The sequence below is a fragment of the Eulemur rufifrons genome, chromosome 29 (genome assembly GCF_041146395.1).
Source record: "Eulemur rufifrons isolate Redbay chromosome 29, OSU_ERuf_1, whole genome shotgun sequence".
NCBI lineage: Eukaryota > Metazoa > Chordata > Mammalia > Primates > Lemuridae > Eulemur > Eulemur rufifrons.
In genome coordinates, this window is record NC_091011.1 from 93,321,754 (window position 1) to 93,344,065 (window position 22,312).

General features: G+C 36.8%; 1 protein-coding gene across 1 annotated transcript in view; it reads left to right on the plus strand.

Moving 5' to 3' along the window:
• The window catches only part of CNTNAP2 (contactin associated protein 2), a 1,217,706-nt gene that overhangs the window by 605,827 nt on the left and 589,567 nt on the right, over positions 1-22,312 (plus strand). The window contains exon 13 of the mRNA XM_069461685.1: positions 11,368-11,568. Within this exon, the coding sequence (XP_069317786.1) occupies positions 11,368-11,568 (201 nt within the window). The remainder of the gene's footprint in view (positions 1-11,367; positions 11,569-22,312) is intronic.

The following is a 22,312-nucleotide window of genomic DNA, read 5'->3' on the forward strand; positions in this document are numbered from 1 at the left end:
TGCACTTTGAGCTCATTTCCTCAGTGTTCCCTACAGAGTTCCATCTGTTTTACATACCTTATTTCTCTACACATGATTAAAGCTGCTTACGCTACCTGAGCTGCATATATAGCTGGCTTTACGGAACGCCTCAAACTACCACATCCTGCTGCGGTGAAATGTCTTTTATGATATCAGAGTCTGTGCTTACAGAGGTGCATTTAATGCTCATACTTTACATATCTGGGGAGAAAAGGAAACTATAACAGCAAATTTGTAGTAATTCAAATTATGCTGGCAATATTGTGATGATTGAAAAAACTTTTAAACAAAATAATGATGGATAAATATATGATCTTTAAGATTAACTTATCTACCCGGAAGACTGATGAACCTTTCAAGTGAATCCTCTTACAAGTGACTAAGACAGACACTTATAGTTATGTTATAGTGTAACACTATGCTGGGCCTTTCTACCTGAATGTTTTATAAATACTTTTGTAGAAGTTAATTAGTACTTTAAATAATTAGAAGCCGTAACTAAGAAATTATCTTGTAAATTATTCAGTAAAGTACACATAGTTCTTGTAAAATGACCAATATTTGCTAATTACTTTTATAAATCTGGATGTTCGCATAAAGTTTATCTGAAATCAGGTATATTTTGTTTGTTTCAATATAAAATATTTCTGGTTCATCTCCAAGAACCAGATTAAGAAATATAACATCTAATATAAAATGAAAGCCCAAGTATGCTCCCAACCCTACTCTCCTTTCGCAATTCTTAGAATACCTTATTGATATTTTGTGTTCTTAACCTTTATAAACATGGCATCATATTGTGAATGCCCCTCTTATTTGCATTTTGTACTCAATGTTCTGATTTTGGAATTAAGTCATATTGGTAAATACACTTCCAGTTGATTCATTTCTAAATATTTCATCATTTTTGGTTGTATAACTATAGCTCAATTTATTTTTCACTCTTTTTGAATGGTCTTTTAGGTTGCTTTTATTTACCATAGCGAAGAATAATTACAATACATTTTATTTTACAAATGTTCAAGAATTCCTCTAGGATACAAAACTAGAAATAATTGATATGGAAGGATATGCTCATCTTAAAATTTACCCCTTATTGCCAGACTGCTTTCCAAAGTAGTTTCAAGAATCAGGGTATGAAAGATGTAGGTGTTTATATCCGCAAGAATTCTGTATACAGCCAAATTTTTAAGTGTTTGCCAATCTGACAAAGATGAAATAAAATCTTACTGTAGCTTTAATCTGTATTTCCCTGGTTACGGCGAAGATGTGTGTCTCCATGTGTTGGTTGACCGTTTGTTTTACTCGATTGTGAATTGCTAGTTCATATCCCCTGATCATTTTTCTTTTGTGTTATCTCTTTTTGTTACTATTTGTAAAAGTTCTTTATGTAGCTGGATACTAATCTTTGTTAGATACATGTCTGCAAATATCTCTTCTACTCCATGGCTTAACTTTTCACATCATGTATGGTGTCTTGATAAAGAAGAGAGTTTAATTTTAACAGTCATATGTATGCTTTTATTCCCATTATAATATGCTCATTTTATGCCTTGTTTAATAAATAATAGAAGTATTATTTATTTTTTATTCTATGTATTTTGAAGCTATGCTTTTTCATTATGACTTTAAACCATCTGGAATTGATTTTAATATAGGGTTAAAGACAGGGATCAAATTTTGTTTTTTCAATATGGATGAACAATTCTAAATTTCTCATAGATATCAAATGCCAGTTCTAATTTAAACCAGTTTCCATATATACATAAATTTTGTTTGAGGTTTTTAAAATGTGTTGCATTATTCTAATTGTCTGTGCCTGTACCAAACCTAATTTAGTCATGATTCCTGATAGGCCAATCTCTGCATTGCTCTTCTTCTTCAAGCATGTCTTGGCTATTCTTGGATCTTGGCTTCTGCATATAAATTTCTTAATCAGCAGCTCAATTACACACACACAAATTATTGAGATTTTGATTGAAAATATAATTAATTTATAGGCTAATTTGAGAAGAATTAATACCTTTATAATACTGATTCTTCCAACCCATGAATATGGGATATTTCTTCATTTATGTGATTCTTCTTTAATATTGTTCATTAAAGTTTTAAATTTTTCTCTGTAAAGATCTTGCCTATCTTTTGTGAGGTTGTATTTATTATATCATGAATTATATTTTAAAGTTATTGTATTTTCTCACTAGTTGTTATTGGAAATATGATTGATTTTTTTATATTGTTCTTATATCTAACAATCTTTATCAAGTTAAAGACTTTTCTAATAGGCTTCAACAAGTATCAGGTCTCTCTCTGCTATCCAATTCTTAGGAATATTATTATATTATTTTGTTTTACATCTCTTATTCTCATGGCAAAGACTCCAGAATACAAGTTGTGATTATAATCATTTTCATTTTCTGATGAACGGAAAGGATTTTAATATTTCATGACTATCTGAACCCTTTATTATAGTCAAGATTTTTTTTATTCCTAATTTGCTGAGATTTTTTTTTTAAACATGTATAGGGAGTTGCAATTTATCCTTATATAGCTGATTCTATTGTAATTATTCTGTTTTTTTCTAATATGGTTTCTTTTTTTAGATTGTTTCTAATATTTTGCTGTTTTTATTTATTTATTTTTATTTCAGTATATTATGGGGATACAGACATTTTGGTTACATGAATTGCTTTTGTACAGGTTGAGTCAAAGTTATAAGTGTGTCCATCATCCAAATAGTGTGCATTGTACCCATTAGGTGTGAATTCACCCATCCCCTCCTCCCTCCTCCCACCTGCTTGATTTCTATTGAATTTTACTACCATATCTGCACATGGATGTTGATCAGTTAGTTCCAATTTAGTTGTGAGTTCATGTGGTTTTTCTTTTTCCATTATTGGGATATTTCACTTAAAAGGATTGTTTCCAGTTCCATCCAGGTTTTTACAAAAGATATTAGTTCACCATTGTTTTTGTGACTGAGTAGTACTCCATGGTATACATATACCACATTTTATTAATCCACTCATGTATTGATGGGCACTTGGGTTGTTTCCACATCTTTGTGCTTGTGAATTGTGCTGCTATAAACATTCAAGTGCAAGTGTCTTTTTTAAAAAAATGTCTTTTTTCCTTTGGGTAAATACCCAGCAGTGGGATTGCTGGATCAAATGGTACTTCTACTTTTAGTTTTTTGAGGTATTTCCATGCTACTTTCCATTAGAAGTTGTACTAGTTTACAGTCCCATCAACAGTGTATAAGTGTTCCTTTCTTTCCGCATCCATGTCAGTATCTATCATTTTAGGACTTTTTGATAAAAGCCATTCTCACCGGAGTTAGGTGATATCTCATTGTGGTTTTGAATTGCATTTCCCTGATGATTAGAGATGTTGAGCATTTTTTCATGTGCTTATTGGACATTATCTTCTTTTGAAAGCTTCTGTTCTTCTCTTTTGCCCACTTTTTCTTGGGGTTGTTTGAATTTTTTTTTTTTTTTTTTGCTGATTCTCTTGAGTTCTTGGTAGATTCTGGTTATTAGCCCTTTATCGGAGGTATAGCATGCAAATATTTTATCCCATTCTACAGGTTGTCTATTTCCTCTGTTTATTGCTTCTAATGTATTTTCTTAATGTAACATATTGCATTAAATTTTAATATTAAACTATCCTAGTTTAAACACTATGAATATAACTCAAGTGTAACTCAAGTTCCTAAAACTAAGAGTTCGATAAGATAAAATACATTTCTCTGTCACAATCATAATAACACAACATAACTATGGCAGTGCAAGGTAAGTTCCACAAACCATAGGTCCAGTTCTCTTGCAAAGCTATAGTTCACCAATATTATTGGCAAATACATCCATCTTTACTGGATCATTCTTCCCAGCATATAAGCACACCATAATGATTGTCATCTTAAAAACAGAAAACCAGAATTTACCCTGTCTCTATTGCTTTTGATGAAAGAAAATGGCTTGAAAGAATTGTTTTAACTTTCTTCTTTCCTCCTATTCTTCCTTTAACCTGAGCTAATTAGGCTTTCTTTCACCGTGGACCACTGAAAGCCTCTGGAAAAGATCACAGATACCTTTGATAAATGCAATAACGAATTCAGTTCTCATTTTGCTTGACCTTGAAACACCACTTAAGTGAGTTGATCACTCCCTCTCTCCTGAAATGCATTGTGTGCCTTTCTCTGATTTTACTTCTACCTCACTGGCTGCCTAGTCTCGGGCTCCCTATTGGCTTCTATTTGCCCACAATTTTTCCCATTTTAGTAAATAATACCGTCATTTTCCGAGGTAAATGTTCAGTACAAAATCCTCACAATAATCCTGGTCTCATTTTTCCCTGATGTATCTCATCCAAAACATTGCTAAACCTTGCTGGCTCTGTCTTCAAATGGTATCTTTAACCTCCACTTCTCTAACACCTCTACTGCTACCGTCCCTCCCCTGGACGCCCACAAGTAGTTCTCAGGTGGTCTCTGTGCTTCCACCCCTGCACCAGTGCTAATGATTTACCACTAATTAGCCAGAACGACACCTACAAGGCATAAATCAGTCAAGTCACATGGCTGCTTAAATCCCTACTATGGCTTTCTGTAACATTCAAGATAAAATTCGAAGTCCATAATGTGTCTTACGAGTAGCCACAATATATAGCCCCTGACTTTTTGTCTTAAATCATTTTCTCCTCTTTCCTCTCTTTATTCCACTCTAGCAAAATTAACCTGCCAGATTTCTCCTGCCTTGGGGCCTTTCTGTTTGCCGTTAGCTCAGCCTGGAGCACGCTTCCCACTTGCTGTCCTAACATTCTGGAATTTGCTCGCTATTACCCTCTGAGAGAGGGCCTCCCTTAGCGATCAACCTGAAATGGGCTTTCTCACTCCTCAGTCACTCTCTTTCCCTCACTAAGTTTCTACATAGAAGATAAAGTAAAATAAACATCTTAGTTATTTGTTTGTTTGTTTTCTGCCTCCCACATTTGCATACTAGATTGCAAATTGCCTACATAAGGGACTTTCTATCTCACTCATTGCTACCTCTCTAGAACTTAGACAGATGATAGGCATATCATAAGCAATTAGATATATCTTTCCAATAAATGCATATGAAAGACATTCTTGTGTTTGAAGAAATGGTTTTCAAAATATGAATTAATCTTTTATCTCTACAACTTTTTGACACCCCCACATATGAACATACACTAGACCTTTCAACCCACGCAACTGTCATGACTCTGCAATCTTATACTCCGCCATTGCAGACTCTTAAATTTCCAATCCATCAAGATCTACTGAGTCCTTTTGTCTCCAAGGTGTTTGAGCAATAAGAAGGGGGAAGTTGCTGTGTTGCCTTCTCCTTTTTCCTGTGGCTCATCTCCACTTGTCTGTCGTGATTCACACAACAAATGCAATATTTACCAAGTTGCTTCACATCTCTGTAAAGCTGGGTCATACGGACTTTTTATTTAGACTCACAGTGTACCTGTGTTTTAGCACTTGTTAATAATTTGCAGTTCTAAGCTTAATGTTCTCTCACCTCCACTGGACTACAAGCTCCGTTGAGGACAAGAACTCATTTCTTTTTCATCTTTGTGTCCCCAGAGCCTAATACAGTACTAGAACAGATCAGGAACTCAATAAATGGTTCGTAAATGCAGGAATGATGGAATTATATTACCAACTATGACATCTTCTTGATGCAATAAATTATACATTCATCATTTTAAAATAATATTTTCAAAAGCCTAAAATAATATCTATATGTTGCCTCTCCCCCCTCAAAATTAGCGCAGGGCTATGGGGGAAGACAATAAAAATGTTGATGTTTCACCGAGAATGTCACCACTGGGTCAAAGAGATATAGGGTAGTAGAGTGAAGAGAACACCAAATCCAGAATTAGGAGACAGCATTTCTATTATTTTGCCACTAATTCTTAGTATTCATTTGTTCAAGCCACTTATCCTTCCTAAGACTTGGTGTCTTATTTTTCTAATAGAAGAGAGTCAAAAGGGATGTTCTCTGAGATGACATTCTATTAATATTATTTGGGATTAAAAATGTCTACATAAGAACATGGCTTAAGTGGTAGGCTTGTTCCTTTGGATATGTGCTCCTACAAGACTGCAAAAATTCAAGTTTTGAAAAAGCAATTCTTACAATGCAATAGCATTTAATTGGAAATCCTTGCTCTTATCTTGCTCATAGTTGATGTTCAAATGTTGATTGATTGAATCCAGATAATAGCCATTAGGACTTCTATGCCCAAAGAAAACAAAGTTAATAGGATACAGTTGGTAAGATAGAGGACAAATTTAAAGATGCAGAAAATTTAATTTACTAGTTTTACCCAGCAGGCCAAAGCTAACGTGCAATAGAACATATTAAGTGAAGCACATATTGTAGTTTAGTTTCTCTTATGTTGCTATGAGAGAACCACAGTCACTCCTGAAAAGTAATTATAATAGATAATAGGGCAGCTAAGGAATTTGGACTACATGTTGTGTGTTGGCCACATCCAGACTAACAATTTTTATATACCATTTTAAATTTAGGTAATAAATATAATATTCCTTTCTTTTTAAGAATCATTCAGAGAAAATTTGAATAAAGGTTGAAAAATGCTCTCTGATGAACAAATTGAGCATTAACTAGTAAGGTGATATTGTTTTAAAAGCAAAAATGACACTTAGCTGCAAATATAGGTATACAGGTCACACAAAAAAATTTTTCCCATTAGACCCAGCTCACATTGGACTCCTTATTAAAACATACTATCTGGAGAACTACTCTTTAATGTGAACTTCAGATTACATATGGATGACATGGAAAGGAGTCAGGGAACAGCCATATATGTGAGTAAGAAACTGTTTATGGTCTGGTAGGAATTATTCTTTGCTTTATTTTACTGGTCATTTTCTGTCTTTAAGTCCCCGGTCAGAGCTCCAGCCATGCAAGGTATTGGTTCTTGTGAAATGAATTACTGGAGGATCACAGATAGGTTGAAGATACGGACTCACTGGTGTAGGTGGTAGAAGGACCTTTCTAATGTCTCATGTCAACGTAACTAAACTGGTTAATTTTGAGGACCCATTATTGTCAAGGACAGGGACCTGTCTCCAGAGTATGTTCCATATGTGCTCCAGTGTTTGAAACATTTCATTAAATCAGTTGTATTTACAACAATATACAGTGTGGCAATTTTTAAATATGTAATTGCATCATGAGTCAGATGCTAAGTTCCCAGTAATCCTAAAGGGCATTTTCACAAGGCAGTAATCTAAAAACATTATTTGACAGGCATTAGTTTATCAATTGCTTCTTCATGAAAATGGAACTTAGAAATTTAGAATTTGCCATATGTAGTAGTTTCTATTTGCATTACTCACATATCCAATAATACACATTATATGAACACATTGTGAATATGGGGATAAGATTCTTGATTTTTCCACTTAATGATACTAGCAAAGGAGAGTCTATGCAGTGTAACCACCTTCTTTCTTTTACATGTTGGATACCTGCAAAATTGTTAATACCCATTTGTCACTTAAGATTTAATGACTGACTCCTAAAGAGCTATTGCATGTGTAATATACAAGAGTTACAAAACAATTAACAAAATGCATCAACATTTTGGAGTCTGACCTCGACCCCTTCCATTCTCCCTTTTCTCACTCCTGGGCTTCTTTGCATACCTGAACAATGCCAGGAATATTCCAGAATTAGAACATTTGCATTTGCTCTATCTGGAAGATTTTCTCCAGACATTCAGGTGCTTGCTGGGTGACTAACTACCTTATTTGTTCAAATGTCACTTTTTCAGTGAAGCCTTTTCTGGTTTCCTCTGGATTAAAAAATGCAGTCCCCATACACACTGTCTGTCCTTCCCCTCTTTGATTTAGTTTTTCTCCTTGCCATTATCACTTGCAAACTATAAATATTTTTAATTTTAGTTGTTTTGCTTATTATCTGGTTTTTTCCCTCACCAAAATGCAAGAATGTAAGCTCTCAAAGTTTACAAATCTATATTGCACTGTGGTTTCCCTAGATCTCTTTCTTATATTAGGTGAGCAACGTTTGTTCAATGGGCGAGTGAGCGATAAAGTAGAGAGTGCTCAGGGGTTTGATCCTGAAATGTGTATGGTGGGAAGTAGAGGTTAGGACCCAGAAGTCACTAGGACAAAAATGTTAGAGACTAATCAATCTTAACAAATTGATTAATGTTTTTAAAGTTATTGAAGTCACGTAGGACAGAGACCATATGTGGGTGACCATTTTGTTACTTGCTTATTAATTCTTGCCTTTATGAGCATTATTTTGTATATATGGAAAAGAGGTTTGTGATCCTTTAAAGAGAGGTCTGGTTAGAATGCTATTCTGTGGTGAGTTAAAGAGAGTTCTGGAGTCCTGCCACAGGATAAGGCCCTTCGTAGGGGTTTGTTTAAAAAAAAAATAAAAGGAAGTACTGTCAGATGTTTGAGAGTTCTATGCCAGAGGCTGATTGTAACAGAAAAGAGATAAAACTAACCTACTTTTAATTAATGGATTTTTAATTAGGTGAAGGCAAATCTGCAAGTCTGGACATAAATGAAAATCAGTTTGTCGTTAGCATCATGTCAGAAAGTGACAGAATTACTAAAATATGTCATTTTTGCTGTGTCAAAAGAACTAACGGAAGGCAGTTCCACACAGGCTAAAGCTAAAACTGAAAAAATAATTATCCTATGGAAAATATGTTACTATAGGAGACACCATACCTGAACTTGTTTTAATTGATTCAAGAAGAGCAAACTGGAAAGTACTCTAGTGTGGAGACAAGTCGTTCCAGGTGAGGGAAAATTACAGCCAAGAGGAGTGAAGTGACTTCACCAGTGTCTGTCAGCATGGTCATGGCAGAGCCAGAACTGGGACCCAGATGATTTTAATTAAGCAGCTCCTAGCTTGAGGAGCTTTGTTCTATTTATTTTTCGTTGATTTATTTTCCTACTCAACTAATATTTTTTGAAGGCCTACTGTGTGACAATTATGGTGCAGTCCCTGCCTTCTTACCTTTCTATGTGGGAAGATAGGTATAAAAAATAATGAAAACATGCACAAGTCGGGGGGGAGATGAATGCTAGGGAGAAAAACAATGCAGGAGAGAGAGGTAGGGAGCAGTTGGTGGGGTGGGAAAGGAAAAGCTGGCATGGGCAGCGGAGCAAAGATCTGCAGGAGGGGGAGGAGGAGGAGGAAGAGAGGGCTCTGGGGGTGTCTGAGGGAAGACGGCTTTAGACAGAGGAAGCCGCAGGTGCGGAGGCTCCAGGTAGGAATACAAGGTGAGCATGGCCGGAGCCAAATGGGCAAGGAGGGAGTGGGGGGTAAGAGGCAAGGAGGAGGCAGATCAGGAGGGACTTCTGCAGTTTTAAGACTTGGCTTTTACTCTGAACAAGACCCATTGCCACATGGGAGCTTGGAGCGGAACATCAGAATCTGGCGTATGTGGAAGGCTCACCTGGCTGCTTGCAGAGAGCAGACGTGAGGATGCAGGGGTGTCAGGGTGGGTTGCAGGGAGAGGCAAGGTGGCTTGGACCAGAGTCGTGCTGCAGGGCGGGCTGTGGGGGAGAAGGGTCAGCTTCTGAAAATGGACTGAAGGTGGAGCAGACAGGCCGCACTGGCAGGGCGGATGATGCGTGTAGGAGAAAGAGATGAGTGAACGGTGACTCCAAGGGTTTTGACCTGAGCAACTGGAAGAATGGAGTTGCCCTTTACTGAAATAAGGAAGGCTGAATGAGAAGGAAGTTCAGGAAGTCTCTTTTAACCTACAGTGCTCGCTCTCTCCCTCTTTCTCATCTTCTCCTCCCTCTTTCTTTGCAATGTATCAGTTTATTAAACTAGATTGCTATAGAGCTTCCCACAGCATGGATTTCATGGAGTGTTTCCGCTTAGTGCCATTTAACACGTTCCTCTCACCCCTATAATTTCTGTAAATCAGTAATTAGATCTATAAGCTTAGTCAAATTCACACTTGATTTTTGTCAATGCTACTTTACATGTAACGTTGATCGTGTGTTCCCACCCAGGGTTACATCGTCCCTGACTTTGCTTTTGGTTATATTAGCAGTCCTTGATAGTCACTGCTTATATCCTACGAATTTGTGAGAAGTTACGAAGTGATGATACTCTATCATTTAGTCTTTTTTTTTTGATGAGTGGAAATGTTTCCATAAAGAGAATATTTAGTTACATTATAGCACATACAGAAAAGACAAGCTGAAAGCTTGATTGTTTTCCTTTATTTACCAATATTCTAAATAATGAGTTGGCTACCCAGCATCTTCCAAAATTAAACTTTTTTAATGATTATAATAAACTCATGCATTTAAATATACTTTTGTGTTTTAATCCATTGCAGGGAATTCTTATTGATGTGAAAATTGTCCCTGGGAGTTTTTAAACTGCCCTGTCTCCAGCAGCTTATTTTTTTTTCTGGTGTGATGATATGTTCCTAGCTTATCTTGCATCTTGTACATTTCTGGCTCTGGAATCCATCATTTCTCCAGGGATCCTAGTTTACTCTTACTGCACGGAAAATGGTATTTAATGCTAACAGTCTGGTGCTTGAGGTTGGTCCTTCTTTTAGAGCTTTTTCAGTTGTATAGAGTCAGGACATATGTCTACATTTTCAAAAAAATAATATTATCTCAGGTTCTTAGTGGTGCTTCTAGATAAAAGTATACAGAGCTTTTATTTAACCTCATCTATTTTACCTCTGCTGCTGCTTTTCCCACAATGCAATTTTCAGGATCGCGAGCACCAACAAAATTACTCATTTGCTTTATCCCACACGTATAGAGCATTTCAATAACAGAGAATGCAATGTCTAATTTTGCCTGAAAGGTCAGGGTGAAAGAACATTTGTTGACAAGATAAGGATGCATATTCTGATTAGAGCAAACAGCATGTAGGAAGACCCAGAGGCTTGAGAGAGCGCAGTTCATTTAGGAAAAAGCAAATACTGTTCTACCACAGGAATAATGGGTTACAAAGTCAGGAAGGAGTCGGAACATAATGAGCCTCACATTCAATGCTGCGGACATCAGAGCACCGGCCAGATACACAAGCTGTTTTTAGTTTTGTTTTCAGGAGGTATCTTGCATTTGTTTTTAATAAAAAATATTACTTTTCTACTTTGTCCTTATCAGCAAAACTTACATATGGAAAAATAGCAGGGGTTACTTTGAGGCTTGCTGTCCTTAACTGTTCTACCCCAGTTCAAGTGTAGCTCAATTACGTCCTGACAGTTGGAGAAGCACTTGCATACTAATGAACCAGTGTTCTGGTCGTTTTCTCCCCACAGAGGACAAAGTGTGGACCATCGTGTCTCATGACTTGCAGATGCAGACGACTGTGGTCGGCTACAACCCAGAAAAGTACTCGGTGACACAGCTCGTGTACAGCGCCTCCATGGACCAGATAAGTGCCATCACCAACAGTGCCGAGTACTGCGAGCAGTACGTCTCCTATTTCTGCAAGATGTCAAGGTTGTTGAACACCCCAGGTAGGCCGAGAATGGAATGTTACTCTTAATTACTATCTCAGCTGGTGCTTGGAATTACCTAAACAATCCAACAGGTGTGGTTATTATCCTATAGTCCAGTCTTCAATTTGTAGGAAGCTGTAAATAAGGAAGCTAGGATCACCTGGCTTGTATTCTGGGGAATGAAGCTAAGAAAGTATAGTTTTGAAAAAAAATGCCATTGTTTTAAACTTACAGATGTTTTTCCCATTTTATGTGCATATGTGTGTATGTGTGTGTGCATGTGTTTCTGGGGCTTAATTGTCAGTAGTGGCTTTGGGGAAAAGTTTATCAGAGCTCCTTGTGAACTTTCAAGTAATGCTCTTGGAGTTCTTCAGGTGTCTTTAATGAAAGATGAATTCTAACAGCCGCCTGCAGGTAAATAGGGTATGGCATAGGAATAGAAGTTTACAGTGCTTTGTTGTCTGTAGTCATTTAACAGCATGTGTCTCAGCCTGAGTGTTTTTTCATGATGACCGACTTTCAGCAATGCTCTTGTGTGTGTGCACAAGCGTCTGTGTTAGGAGTGTGGAGAATAGAAAGATTCCAAAAGATACACTGGAAATAACTTTATCTTAGGAAAGATGCACATACTCTTGGGGTCTTGGCAGTAAATTCAAGATGTTGACATAAAACTACAACCCTTGGCCTATGGTGTAACATAGTGGAAATAACCATGTGCTTTGAGTCAAGGAAACACGGTTTACAGTTTTCAGCCTTGCCACTTCTCTTTTTTAAAATGTATCTTGACAGATAAAAATTATATCTATCATATATAATATGTTTTAAAGAATATGTATACGTTGTAGAATGGCTAAATCAAGCTAGTTATATGCATTACCTCATATATTTATTTGTGTTGTGAACACAAAATCTACTCTCTTAGCAATTTTCAAGAATACAATACATTGCTATTAACTATAGTCACTGTGTTGTATAATAGATATCTTGATATTGAGCAGCAATTTTCAGTGTCTTTTCTCTCAAGCAGAGATCATAATACCTCTTTCAGGGTGGGGTGGTGAGAATTAAATGAGGTAATATACCAAGCTCTTATAGGTCCTGATACATTTAAGTGCATAATAAGTAACAAATAGTATATTAATTTTTTAAATAACATTAAGCAACTATGGAAGTGACATTGTGTTGTGTCTGAGACCAATGGGCTGTTTGAGGTCCAAAATCAGTATTGAACTGGAGCCAGTGTTGTGAGGAGTAGCTTACAGAGAAGAGTTATAGGCAAAATTGCTCGCAATATTGTGTGAAGATCTGAGTGCTTTCTGTGTGCAAAGGCGCGTGCTAGGATTACAGGCAGAGCATCCTGTAAGGAATAAGCCAGGGAAGGCAGAGTGGGAGTAGACTGTGGAGGAAAGGAAATGCTGTCCCTCAGGGGTGGGACTTTATCCTGAAGGCCAGCGCTGCTCAGGCCTTAATGTGCATTAGAGTAGCCTGGAGAGGTTAATAAAACCCAAAGTATGGGCCCATTCCCTGAACTTCTGACTCCCTAGGTCTGTGGTGGTGCTTGAGAATTTACATTTGTGATGAGTGCTGCAGATGACCTGTGTTCCCCCAAATGTCCTATGTCGAACCCCTAACTCCCAACATGACTATATTTGGAGACTGAGCTTTTAGGAAGTAATTAAAGTTAATGAGGTCATAATGGTAGGGTCCTAATCCAAAAGGATTGGTGGCCTTATAAGAAGAGAGAAAAAGCCGCTCTCTGTCTCTCCGCCATGTGCGGCACAGCAAGAAGGCAGCAGCCACTGACAAGCCGGGAGAGAGACCCCTCCCCAGAGACAGAACCAGCCAGGACCCTGATCCTGGGCTCCAGCCTTCAGCACCGTGAGAAAATAATTTTTTGTTGTTTAAGCCAGCCTGTTTATGGAGTCTGCGGTATTTTGTTACGGCAGCTTGAGCAGAGCATTCCAGCGCGTTCCCAGGTGATGCTGGTGTTGCTGGTGCAGAGACCACCCTCTGAGACCCACTGCCGTGGGCGAGGGTCCTGACGGGTCAACAGCCCCACGTTTTCTGTTCACCTTCACTTCGCATGGCCTCCGCCTCCCCCACTGGCTTCTGTTTCCCGTGCTGGGAAAAGTCAAACAAGGGCTGTAGAAAACCAAGGGCAACAGGTGCCATTAATGAATCTCATCAGTTGTGTTCAGTGTTTCAAGAGGGAACGCGCCTGACTCAGGCTCTTCTCACAGATTTCGGCTAATTAGTCTTCAGTCCTGGGCTGGGGGTGGGGGCAAATTGCTAACCAGGGAAAAACTCTTGATAACCTCGGCTTTATTTTCTTTACTTTCACTCTTTCTTTTATCAAACTCCAAAGTGAACTTTCACTGTTTGAATTTTGCTCTGGTGATTAAAAAATACAGTACGGCTTTCAGATAAGTTCAGCTTATAGTTCAGGTCCCAGGAGAATGAGGTTGGAGGTGCCGAAGACAGTTTAGCTTTAGTTCTCCTGGTCTTACAGTTCAGCTTCTTTCTTTTCCTTCACTGAAAGGAAAGAAATGGCTCTTCCCCTCAGCCACCCAGAACCTCCAGACGCCTCACACACTTACTACTCTCCTTTACAAAACATAGGGTGTACCAAAAATCAGGGAAAACAGCATAAACTGGTTTTGAAACACTATGGTATTTACATTTTCTAATAATGATAAACATGTTTCTCTTCAACCTCCAGATAACTCCTTGCAGGGGAAGAACTACTAAATTGAAATTGAGTGAAATCTTAATCTGCACCATAAATAAACTATTTTCTTTATGTTTCCAGACATTCCGACATTTTACTTCTAGACATTTGTAGATTCGTATTGTACTTACTAATTGTACTTTGAAAACAAGTTTATAGTATGTTTCTTGCTTTTTTGGACATCTTATATATATCAAATCTTTCATTCACATAGGAGCTATGCTTAATAAATGTTTGCTGATTTGAAGGAAATGAATAATATATAGTTTTAAATATTACTGCATCCAACCTGAGGCAGTTGTTTTTAAACCAGAGTGTGCATCAGAATTTTCAGGTTGCCATTAAAATCCTTGTTCCATGGCCTTACTCCCAGGCTTTGATAGGACTTCACTGCAGCCCAGAAATGTTTGCACACATCCATGAGTGATTCTGTGAACCATATATTAAGAAACACTATTTCAATTTATGGCGTGAAGGTCTCTCATGTTGGAATTTAAAGTGTTAGTCCTTCATGTGGGAGAAGATTAAAGGGAATATTAGGGTTCATCTGACCCATCAAAATAAAATGGCATACATAATTATCTCCATCAGCTAACTTAAACTGGCATAATAATATTTTTACTCCTTTCAATGTATTAGTCTCTAAATATTGTAAAGTGAATTTCAGCCTATCCTTCTCAGTCATCTTTTACCCTTCCAATTTCTATTTTCCAAGCAAACTAATCTGTAGACCAGCAGATTCAAGAAAAAGGAGTATTTGTGATAGCAAGATCCCTGTATTATTGTATTCTGTATACGTAAAAATGAGAAAGAACACAATTTAATAAAAATCTTTCATTTGTTTTGTTGGGAGCTAATGTTTACTGTAATTGGTTTTTTTCCCTCTCCTTCATGGTAGCATTCAATTTTAAATATCCATTTACTCATTCTTAACTAAGACTGAATTATATTGAAACTTCTGTAGTAGTGCTTGTGACATCTGTTTGAATACAAAGTATATTCATTATAGTCATTGCAATTAAAATGAATATCAAATGAGTTTGTAATAGCTATGCACTTAAAATGTTATTCTTTAAGAGCCTTACCCTCAAGAGTTCATTTGGGGCTTTATAGTTTCTAATGATACTTATGATAAAGAGTTGATATGCATCTGGACCTAATTTTTATTTTGATAAATGTTTGTGCCATGCCATTAGCTAGAAAATGTGGAATTACTCATTATTGGTTTCTTACAACTTTTACAAGGATAGTAATATATGGCTTGCAATGTTATCTTTTTGTTATTACAAAATTTTAAAGTGGAGTCAATTTTAAAATAATGATTTTGCCATTACTTATTCTTGCAATGTAACTATTACTTCAGTTGTCCTTTTTAAAAGACATAGGAACAAAACAAATAAAAGTTATTTTACTTTATATAGAAGAGCCTGTTTGGCGTGAGGCCTACCAGTTTGGGAATGACCAAATTAGTTCTACCCAAAGAGAGAAAACTTTAATGGTTATCCAAAATGATGTCTATATGCTTTACATCCTCAGAATTATAAATGTAATAATATCTAAACTTATGAAAGACAAAAGTTATTAAACAGTAAAATCTTCTGAAACAAGTAATTTAAGAACTTAAATTTGGTAAATCAAACACCAAGAGAAAGTTCCGTTAGATCCTACTTAAGTAGTCTTAGTCAACAATCCTAATGCTTTTAGATAACAAAAATCTTTCTCTGTATTTGGACAAGACCTATTAGCCTCCATTTATTATAAAATGCTTATTTGTGTAACTCAGATGCTTTGTAGTCATATATTTGCTTTACAAATCATATTATACCTTCATTCTGCTGAACTATTTAATCTCTACATATATAAAGATTTATTAAATTGTGGAGGTAGGTATAAATCATGTTTTCTATTTTCTGACTACATTTAATGCTGTTTTGTTAGTTTCCAGTGTTTCATTTCTTTTAATCTCCCAGTGTAGTCTGGTTCTCACAAGTCATACTTTTTATTGCTTCTTTTATTGAAATAAGCAATGTAAGTTATCCATCCTTTGGGGTAGTTTACTATTAGATTTTGTATGTATTAAAAAGGAATTATGCTCACAATTTTTGCCTATAGAGTAAGTCATGTAAGATTCAATATGCTTTGATGATACTGAACTGTGGTTTAGTAGCATCCAAAAGACAAAAGAAAACATGACTGTCATTCTAACTAATAACCTATTTTTAGCAAAAATTTCTGAAATTTGGTGCAGTTATCAAGAAAATGGATTTTTAAAGTTTGTGCTGTGCATTTTAAGAAACCATGATGTTCAGCTCTTGAGACCACATAGATTAAAGAAATCAGCTGCTTCCAACTAAAGATTATTTTCAGTAAATAAAATTTTATTGTGACTAATCAGCATATTAATCAAAAAATTAATCATTTCTTTAATTAATTATTATATCCAATCATTTGTATTAAGATTGGAGGATGTAATTAAATGAGAAAGCAAGGAATACCATAGTAGCTAAAAAGTAAAATTAGAAAATTAAATCTAGTGGCATTCCATACCCAGGCAGCTAGGACCTACATCATGGGCACTGCAGTTGGAGGGGGCAGAGTTGTAGCAGGGAGAAGAGTTGGAGGCTGTTTCAATAATATGGATAGGAGTTGATGAGAATCTCAACTGGAATAACAGAATTAATCAACAAATATTTATTTGTGTTTCCTGGGTATCACGAACTGTGACATACAAGCTGAGACAGGAAGGAGTGAAAGAACCATATGAGTTAACTAAGAAAAAAAGCGAGAGAGGGAATTCTAGATTAGAGATATCAGAGTGTCCGATGAAGGTCTGAGTCTGAGATGAAGGTCAGGGACACAATAGCCTGTAAGAGGTGAGAGAGATTGGGAGAGCTAACGTGGAGAACGTGAAGGCGAGGGAGGTAGAAAGAGACTGAGATATAGCCATGGTGTCTGCGTAATGTGCGTTTCACTCAGAGAGCAAAAGGAATGGTTTCAAGTGGAGACGTTCTGGCTGTCACAGGAAGTGTGGCGCGGAGGAAGCAGGAGCTGTCGGCACAGTGTCTCAGGAGTGCAGCTGGGACAGACGACGGGAGGGCCCACTGGGACTTAAGAGGAGATGCTTTTACAAGTTTAGACGGTGCAATCCACAGGAGGTGTGATTGTCTATGTATGCAAAGTAGAGGAGGAAGAAAGTTCAAGGGTGACTCAAGTTTCCAACTTGAGAAACTGGCAACAGATCTAAGGCTTACCTATGATGGTTGCTTATTAAAGAACAGTTGGAGAGTTGATGGTCACTTAGCTTTAATGTGTGAGGTGATGGCCCTAAGAACACAGGTGTTCACATCTGTCTGTGGTGACCCATAGGGTAAAATCCTGTTCATTGACACCAAAAAATTAATTATTTTTTCATTGAAATTTCCTTAAACACACCCAACAACTAAAATAAAATGAAAGAACTAAGAGTATCATTAGGATCCTAGTGCTTTCCATTCAGTGATATAGCAAAAGTTTCCCTTTTTTCCTCATGCAAAGCCTTCTGTATTTTGCCTCAGCTTCCTGGCCTGCTTTGGTTTCACGGCGCCTGCGTGACAGCTGAGGAAAGGGAATCGCAGGCTGGAGACTTACGCACTGGCAATTGGACGCCCCAGCCAGGAACTGACACGTTGTCTGTGTGTGCACATTTTATGCACCAACCTAAGTGACATGCTTTGCCATGACTCACTTTAGGGGAGGGGGCAATGCAATCTTCTCATGTACCAGGAGCAAAGATAGAGCGAAGTGGACATCTGTGCGCTAAAGGATTCCAACAGTGATGATCAAAGCAGTAGGAAGAGAGAGAATCAGATCAGGAAAGCCTTGTAATGGGGAAGCGAAGGGAGATGAGCATTTAACAATGAACAAGCAAGCAAGTGAAAAATAAAAACAAGAAAATTGAGACGTGGTCCATGGTGGGGCATCCTAGGAAGGCAGCCGGCCCTCGGCACTGGCTGTGGAGGCTGCCGAGTTTCTTTGGGGTTTGGTGGGTGGAGCCGCTGAGGAAGAGGTGGGGAAAGGAAGTAGCAAGTGCAACTTTTCCAAAAGTGGCCGGTAAAGAGAGGACCAAATACAAGAGAGCTGCTTACTCAGAAGGCAGAGCAAAAGCAGGGATTGGATTTTTGATATTGTTAAGGATGAGGGAGTTATGACTAAATCTATAAACTGAAAAGGAGACATTGGTGAGGACAAGACTAAAGATATAAGGCAGAAAAGGAATATAATAGGTCCCGGGAGAGAAAAGAGAATATGGAATTTGCTTTGGTAAAAACAAAAACACCTGCTCTGAGAAAGGAGATAAAGGGAAGGACAGGGATTTTCATGAAATTCTCCTGAACAATACCATTCTTGACAGTTTCTCTCATTTAACTCTCAAAGTTATGCCAAGTAGACTTTGTTGTCTCTGTTTTGAAAAATAGGACTCAGAAGGAAAAATGAGCTCACTGAAGGACACTACAGCTGAAAGTGGAAAAGCAGGGGTTCAGATGTAAATCTGTCTTATTCCACACCTGTCTTTCTGACACGCTGAAGAAAGCGTGAACACGTGGAGGTCAGTGCTGGGCCACAGAAGTCAGGCTGGGACTAATGGCGCACAGACCCACCCCCATCTCTCCAACGCCGTGAAAGAACAGTTTCTCTCTTGCCATTTCCTTTTTCTGTGCATGATTAGAAACTCTCTTTGCTTTGACCTTTGGTCAATTTCAGTATTTCAGATTAGTAAATGAATCTTAAGGTAATATTTATTAAGGGTAGCTTGACTTCTGCTAAAGGGTGTTACTGCCTTTCAAGTTGCAGACTTGTCGAGCTTCGAGGTGAGACGTTGAAGAACGTCGAGCTTCTGTAACTTGAGGAAGCCTGTTTTCATTTCTGCCACTTTTATTTTGTGGGTGTGTATGTTTGTATCTGAGTTTTCTTAATAACAAATATACGAATGAAATGGAAACTCTGTAAGGTTGCCTTGTCACTCTGTGGACTGTGGAAATTGTCTTCTCATGTCCTGGTTAGAATAGCCCCCAAGCTTTTCATTCTAAAAAGCCACGTTCAAATAAAACTTTTTCTGGCAAAGAAGAATTAATTATGAAAAAAGGTGAAAATGCAAAGCATGCATGCAGGAAAATCATGAATTTTTTGTTTATTTCTCCTTGCAGTTTTCGGGCCATATGTTTTCTTAAGTTTTCAGACAGGGTAGCACACTATTGTTAATCTTTTCTAAACAAAGATCATATATAAAATTTAGAGCACCTTCAAAATTATACTAAAGCTAAATTTTCTTTGGACATTATTGCATCTTAATGAACAGATTTGTCCTAATTTATGAGAAGTGTGAGTTTATAGAGTTGCATTTAAACTAGTTAAACTTCAATATATTAAACACCATAAAGCCAAGGTTTTTAAATTTGCATATTTTAGTTTATTATATTATAAAAGATTGTAAAAATGAAGAAATGGCTATTATCCAATTCTAAAAATTAAAAAAGTAGGTTTGGACTATTTTTCAAAATCCCCTACTCCTTACTCTTCCACTCTAGAAAAAAAAGGGATAATTGCAAAAAGTCTTCTAAAAAGATTGGGTAGATAAAACAACATATACTTTATACCTTTTAAATGCTAAAGCAATATAATAAAATTTAAGGAGAAAATTTAAATGAAAAAAATCACTGACAATTTTATTCTAGTTCTTTATGACTATTACTATCTAGATTTTGCTTACTTGTTTATATTTTCAGTCAGAAGCAAAATTGGATTCAAGTTAGACTTATAATCTTTTCTATTGCTATTAAATCATAAGAATTTTTGTGTTCGTATATTATCTTTCAAATTATCCATTTTAATGGCATTATAAAATGAAGATAAACCTAATTTATCAAATGTATAAATTACATTTAAAAATATCTCTTCTAAACAAGATACTGAAAAAAAGAATCACAGTTTTACCATAAAATTCCTTTGGAATATCTGGAGAATTATTAAGAAATTGCTCAGTTATTCATGAAACATTTATTGATATAAGATATGCAGCTAAGTGTCGTGAGAATACACTGAGGACAAAGATAATACGATTGGCCCTTGAACAACACGGTTTGAACCGCAAGGGTCCACTTATATGCAGACTTTTTTCACCTTTACTACCCCTGAGACTGCAAGACCAGCCCTTCCTCATCCTCCTCTTCCTCAGCCTACTCACCATGAAGACAACAAGGATGAAGATTTTTGTGATGACCTACTTCCACTTAATGAATAGTAAATTTATTTTCTCTTCCTTTTGATTTTCTTAATATTTTCTTTTCTCTAGCTTACTTTATTGTAAGACTATGGTATGTAGTACACATACCATACAAAATATGTTTTAATTGATTATTTATGTTATCAGTGAGGCTTCCCATCAACAGTGACTGCACGAGAGGTCAGCACCCCTAACCCCTACATTATTCAAGGGTCAACTGTACTTTTCAATAGTATTTGCCTTAAAACATAGGCTGAAACTTTTTTTATAATGACAAAAAATCATTTTGTATGTGACTTCTGTAAATACCGAAGGGATTTACTAGTATACCATAGATAGAAGACTGAATAGATTTGAAACTCATGATGATTTGCAAAAATTTTGCTGTGGGTGTTTTGCATTAGGTAATCCCTCCTCCCCTAGTTGCAGAGGTTTCATCTGGAGCAAAGATCAGGAGTTACTGGGGGAGGATTAGGGATGGAAGGAAATAGGGGGTTAGAGCTCTGTTAGCCAGTGAGTCAGTTAAGGTGCAGCCAGAGAAACAGAACTAGTAAAAGATATTTTTAGAGATTTATTGCAAGAAATCAATGTATGCAATAGTGAGGCCTGGCAAGGTAAGTCCAAAATTGGGCATAGTGTCAGGAAGGGGAGGCTGGAACTCTCAGGTGCAAAGTGAAGCTGGTGTTTACAGGTGGAATTTCTTCAAGGAAGTCTCAGTTCTACTTCTAAGGCCTTTCAACTTACTGAATCAGGTCCATCCAGATTGTCTAGGATAATCACTTTTATTTAAAGTCAACTGATTATAAATTTTAATTACATTTACAAAATGTCTATACAGCAACACCTGGATGTAAGTTGACACATAAAACTGACCATCACAGCCAGCAAAGGTTACTTTTAAAATGAATTACTGAGAAATCCTTTTCTGGAATAGCAGTGATTTATCCCATCAATTGTGTAACATACACTTCTCTATGTCAGCACAGGCAAGTGAGATCCGCCTGCAAGAGTTATCGAGGGACCTTCTATTTTTATATCTTCCCATTAATGGTGAAGGTGCAGTTTGGTTGGGTGTCAAATTTCCAAATAAAATATTGTTTTATGAGATTATAACAATGGCAATTTGAATCAAGTAGATCGACTTTACTCAGAAGATATGTCAAAGGACAAAACACTCTTTTCTCTGTGTTGCTTCAAAACAACTGTAGATGGCCTTGTCTCACATTTCAACTGAGATGGCACGTGCCCACCAGGGATGTGGCATCAGCTCCTCGTTCTCTGAGAATTTTGTCTAATGGGAAGAGTCTCCATCAAGCCAAATACAAGCATCTCCTATCTGCGACCTTAGGAAAGCTATGGTGTTGCTCTATCACCCTGTCAACATTACTTTGCAATGTTTTTGTTTTCTTAACTCTTATAATTGAATCAAATTCTATTGCCATAAAAGTAAAGATAATAAAGATACTCAGAGAAATAAGTTGAAGGAAGCATTTTTATAGAATTCTCTATGAATGAAATAATACATAAACTTTATTTCAGAGACAACGTTTCCCAAGCTATTATTTTCCCACCAATGAATGATGAACTTCTCTAAGATATGCTCTCACACTGATATCACCAGCTTCTATTGCCTATTGTGTTTGCTTACAATTTGCCAAGACGGTTTTTATAGGAAAATGAAGAATGTTGTAGTGTATTAGTCAAGTAGAAATGCCACAGCCACTGTGACCTTCACCTCACATCTTAAATTCTCTTTAGGTACATGCTTAGTTTTT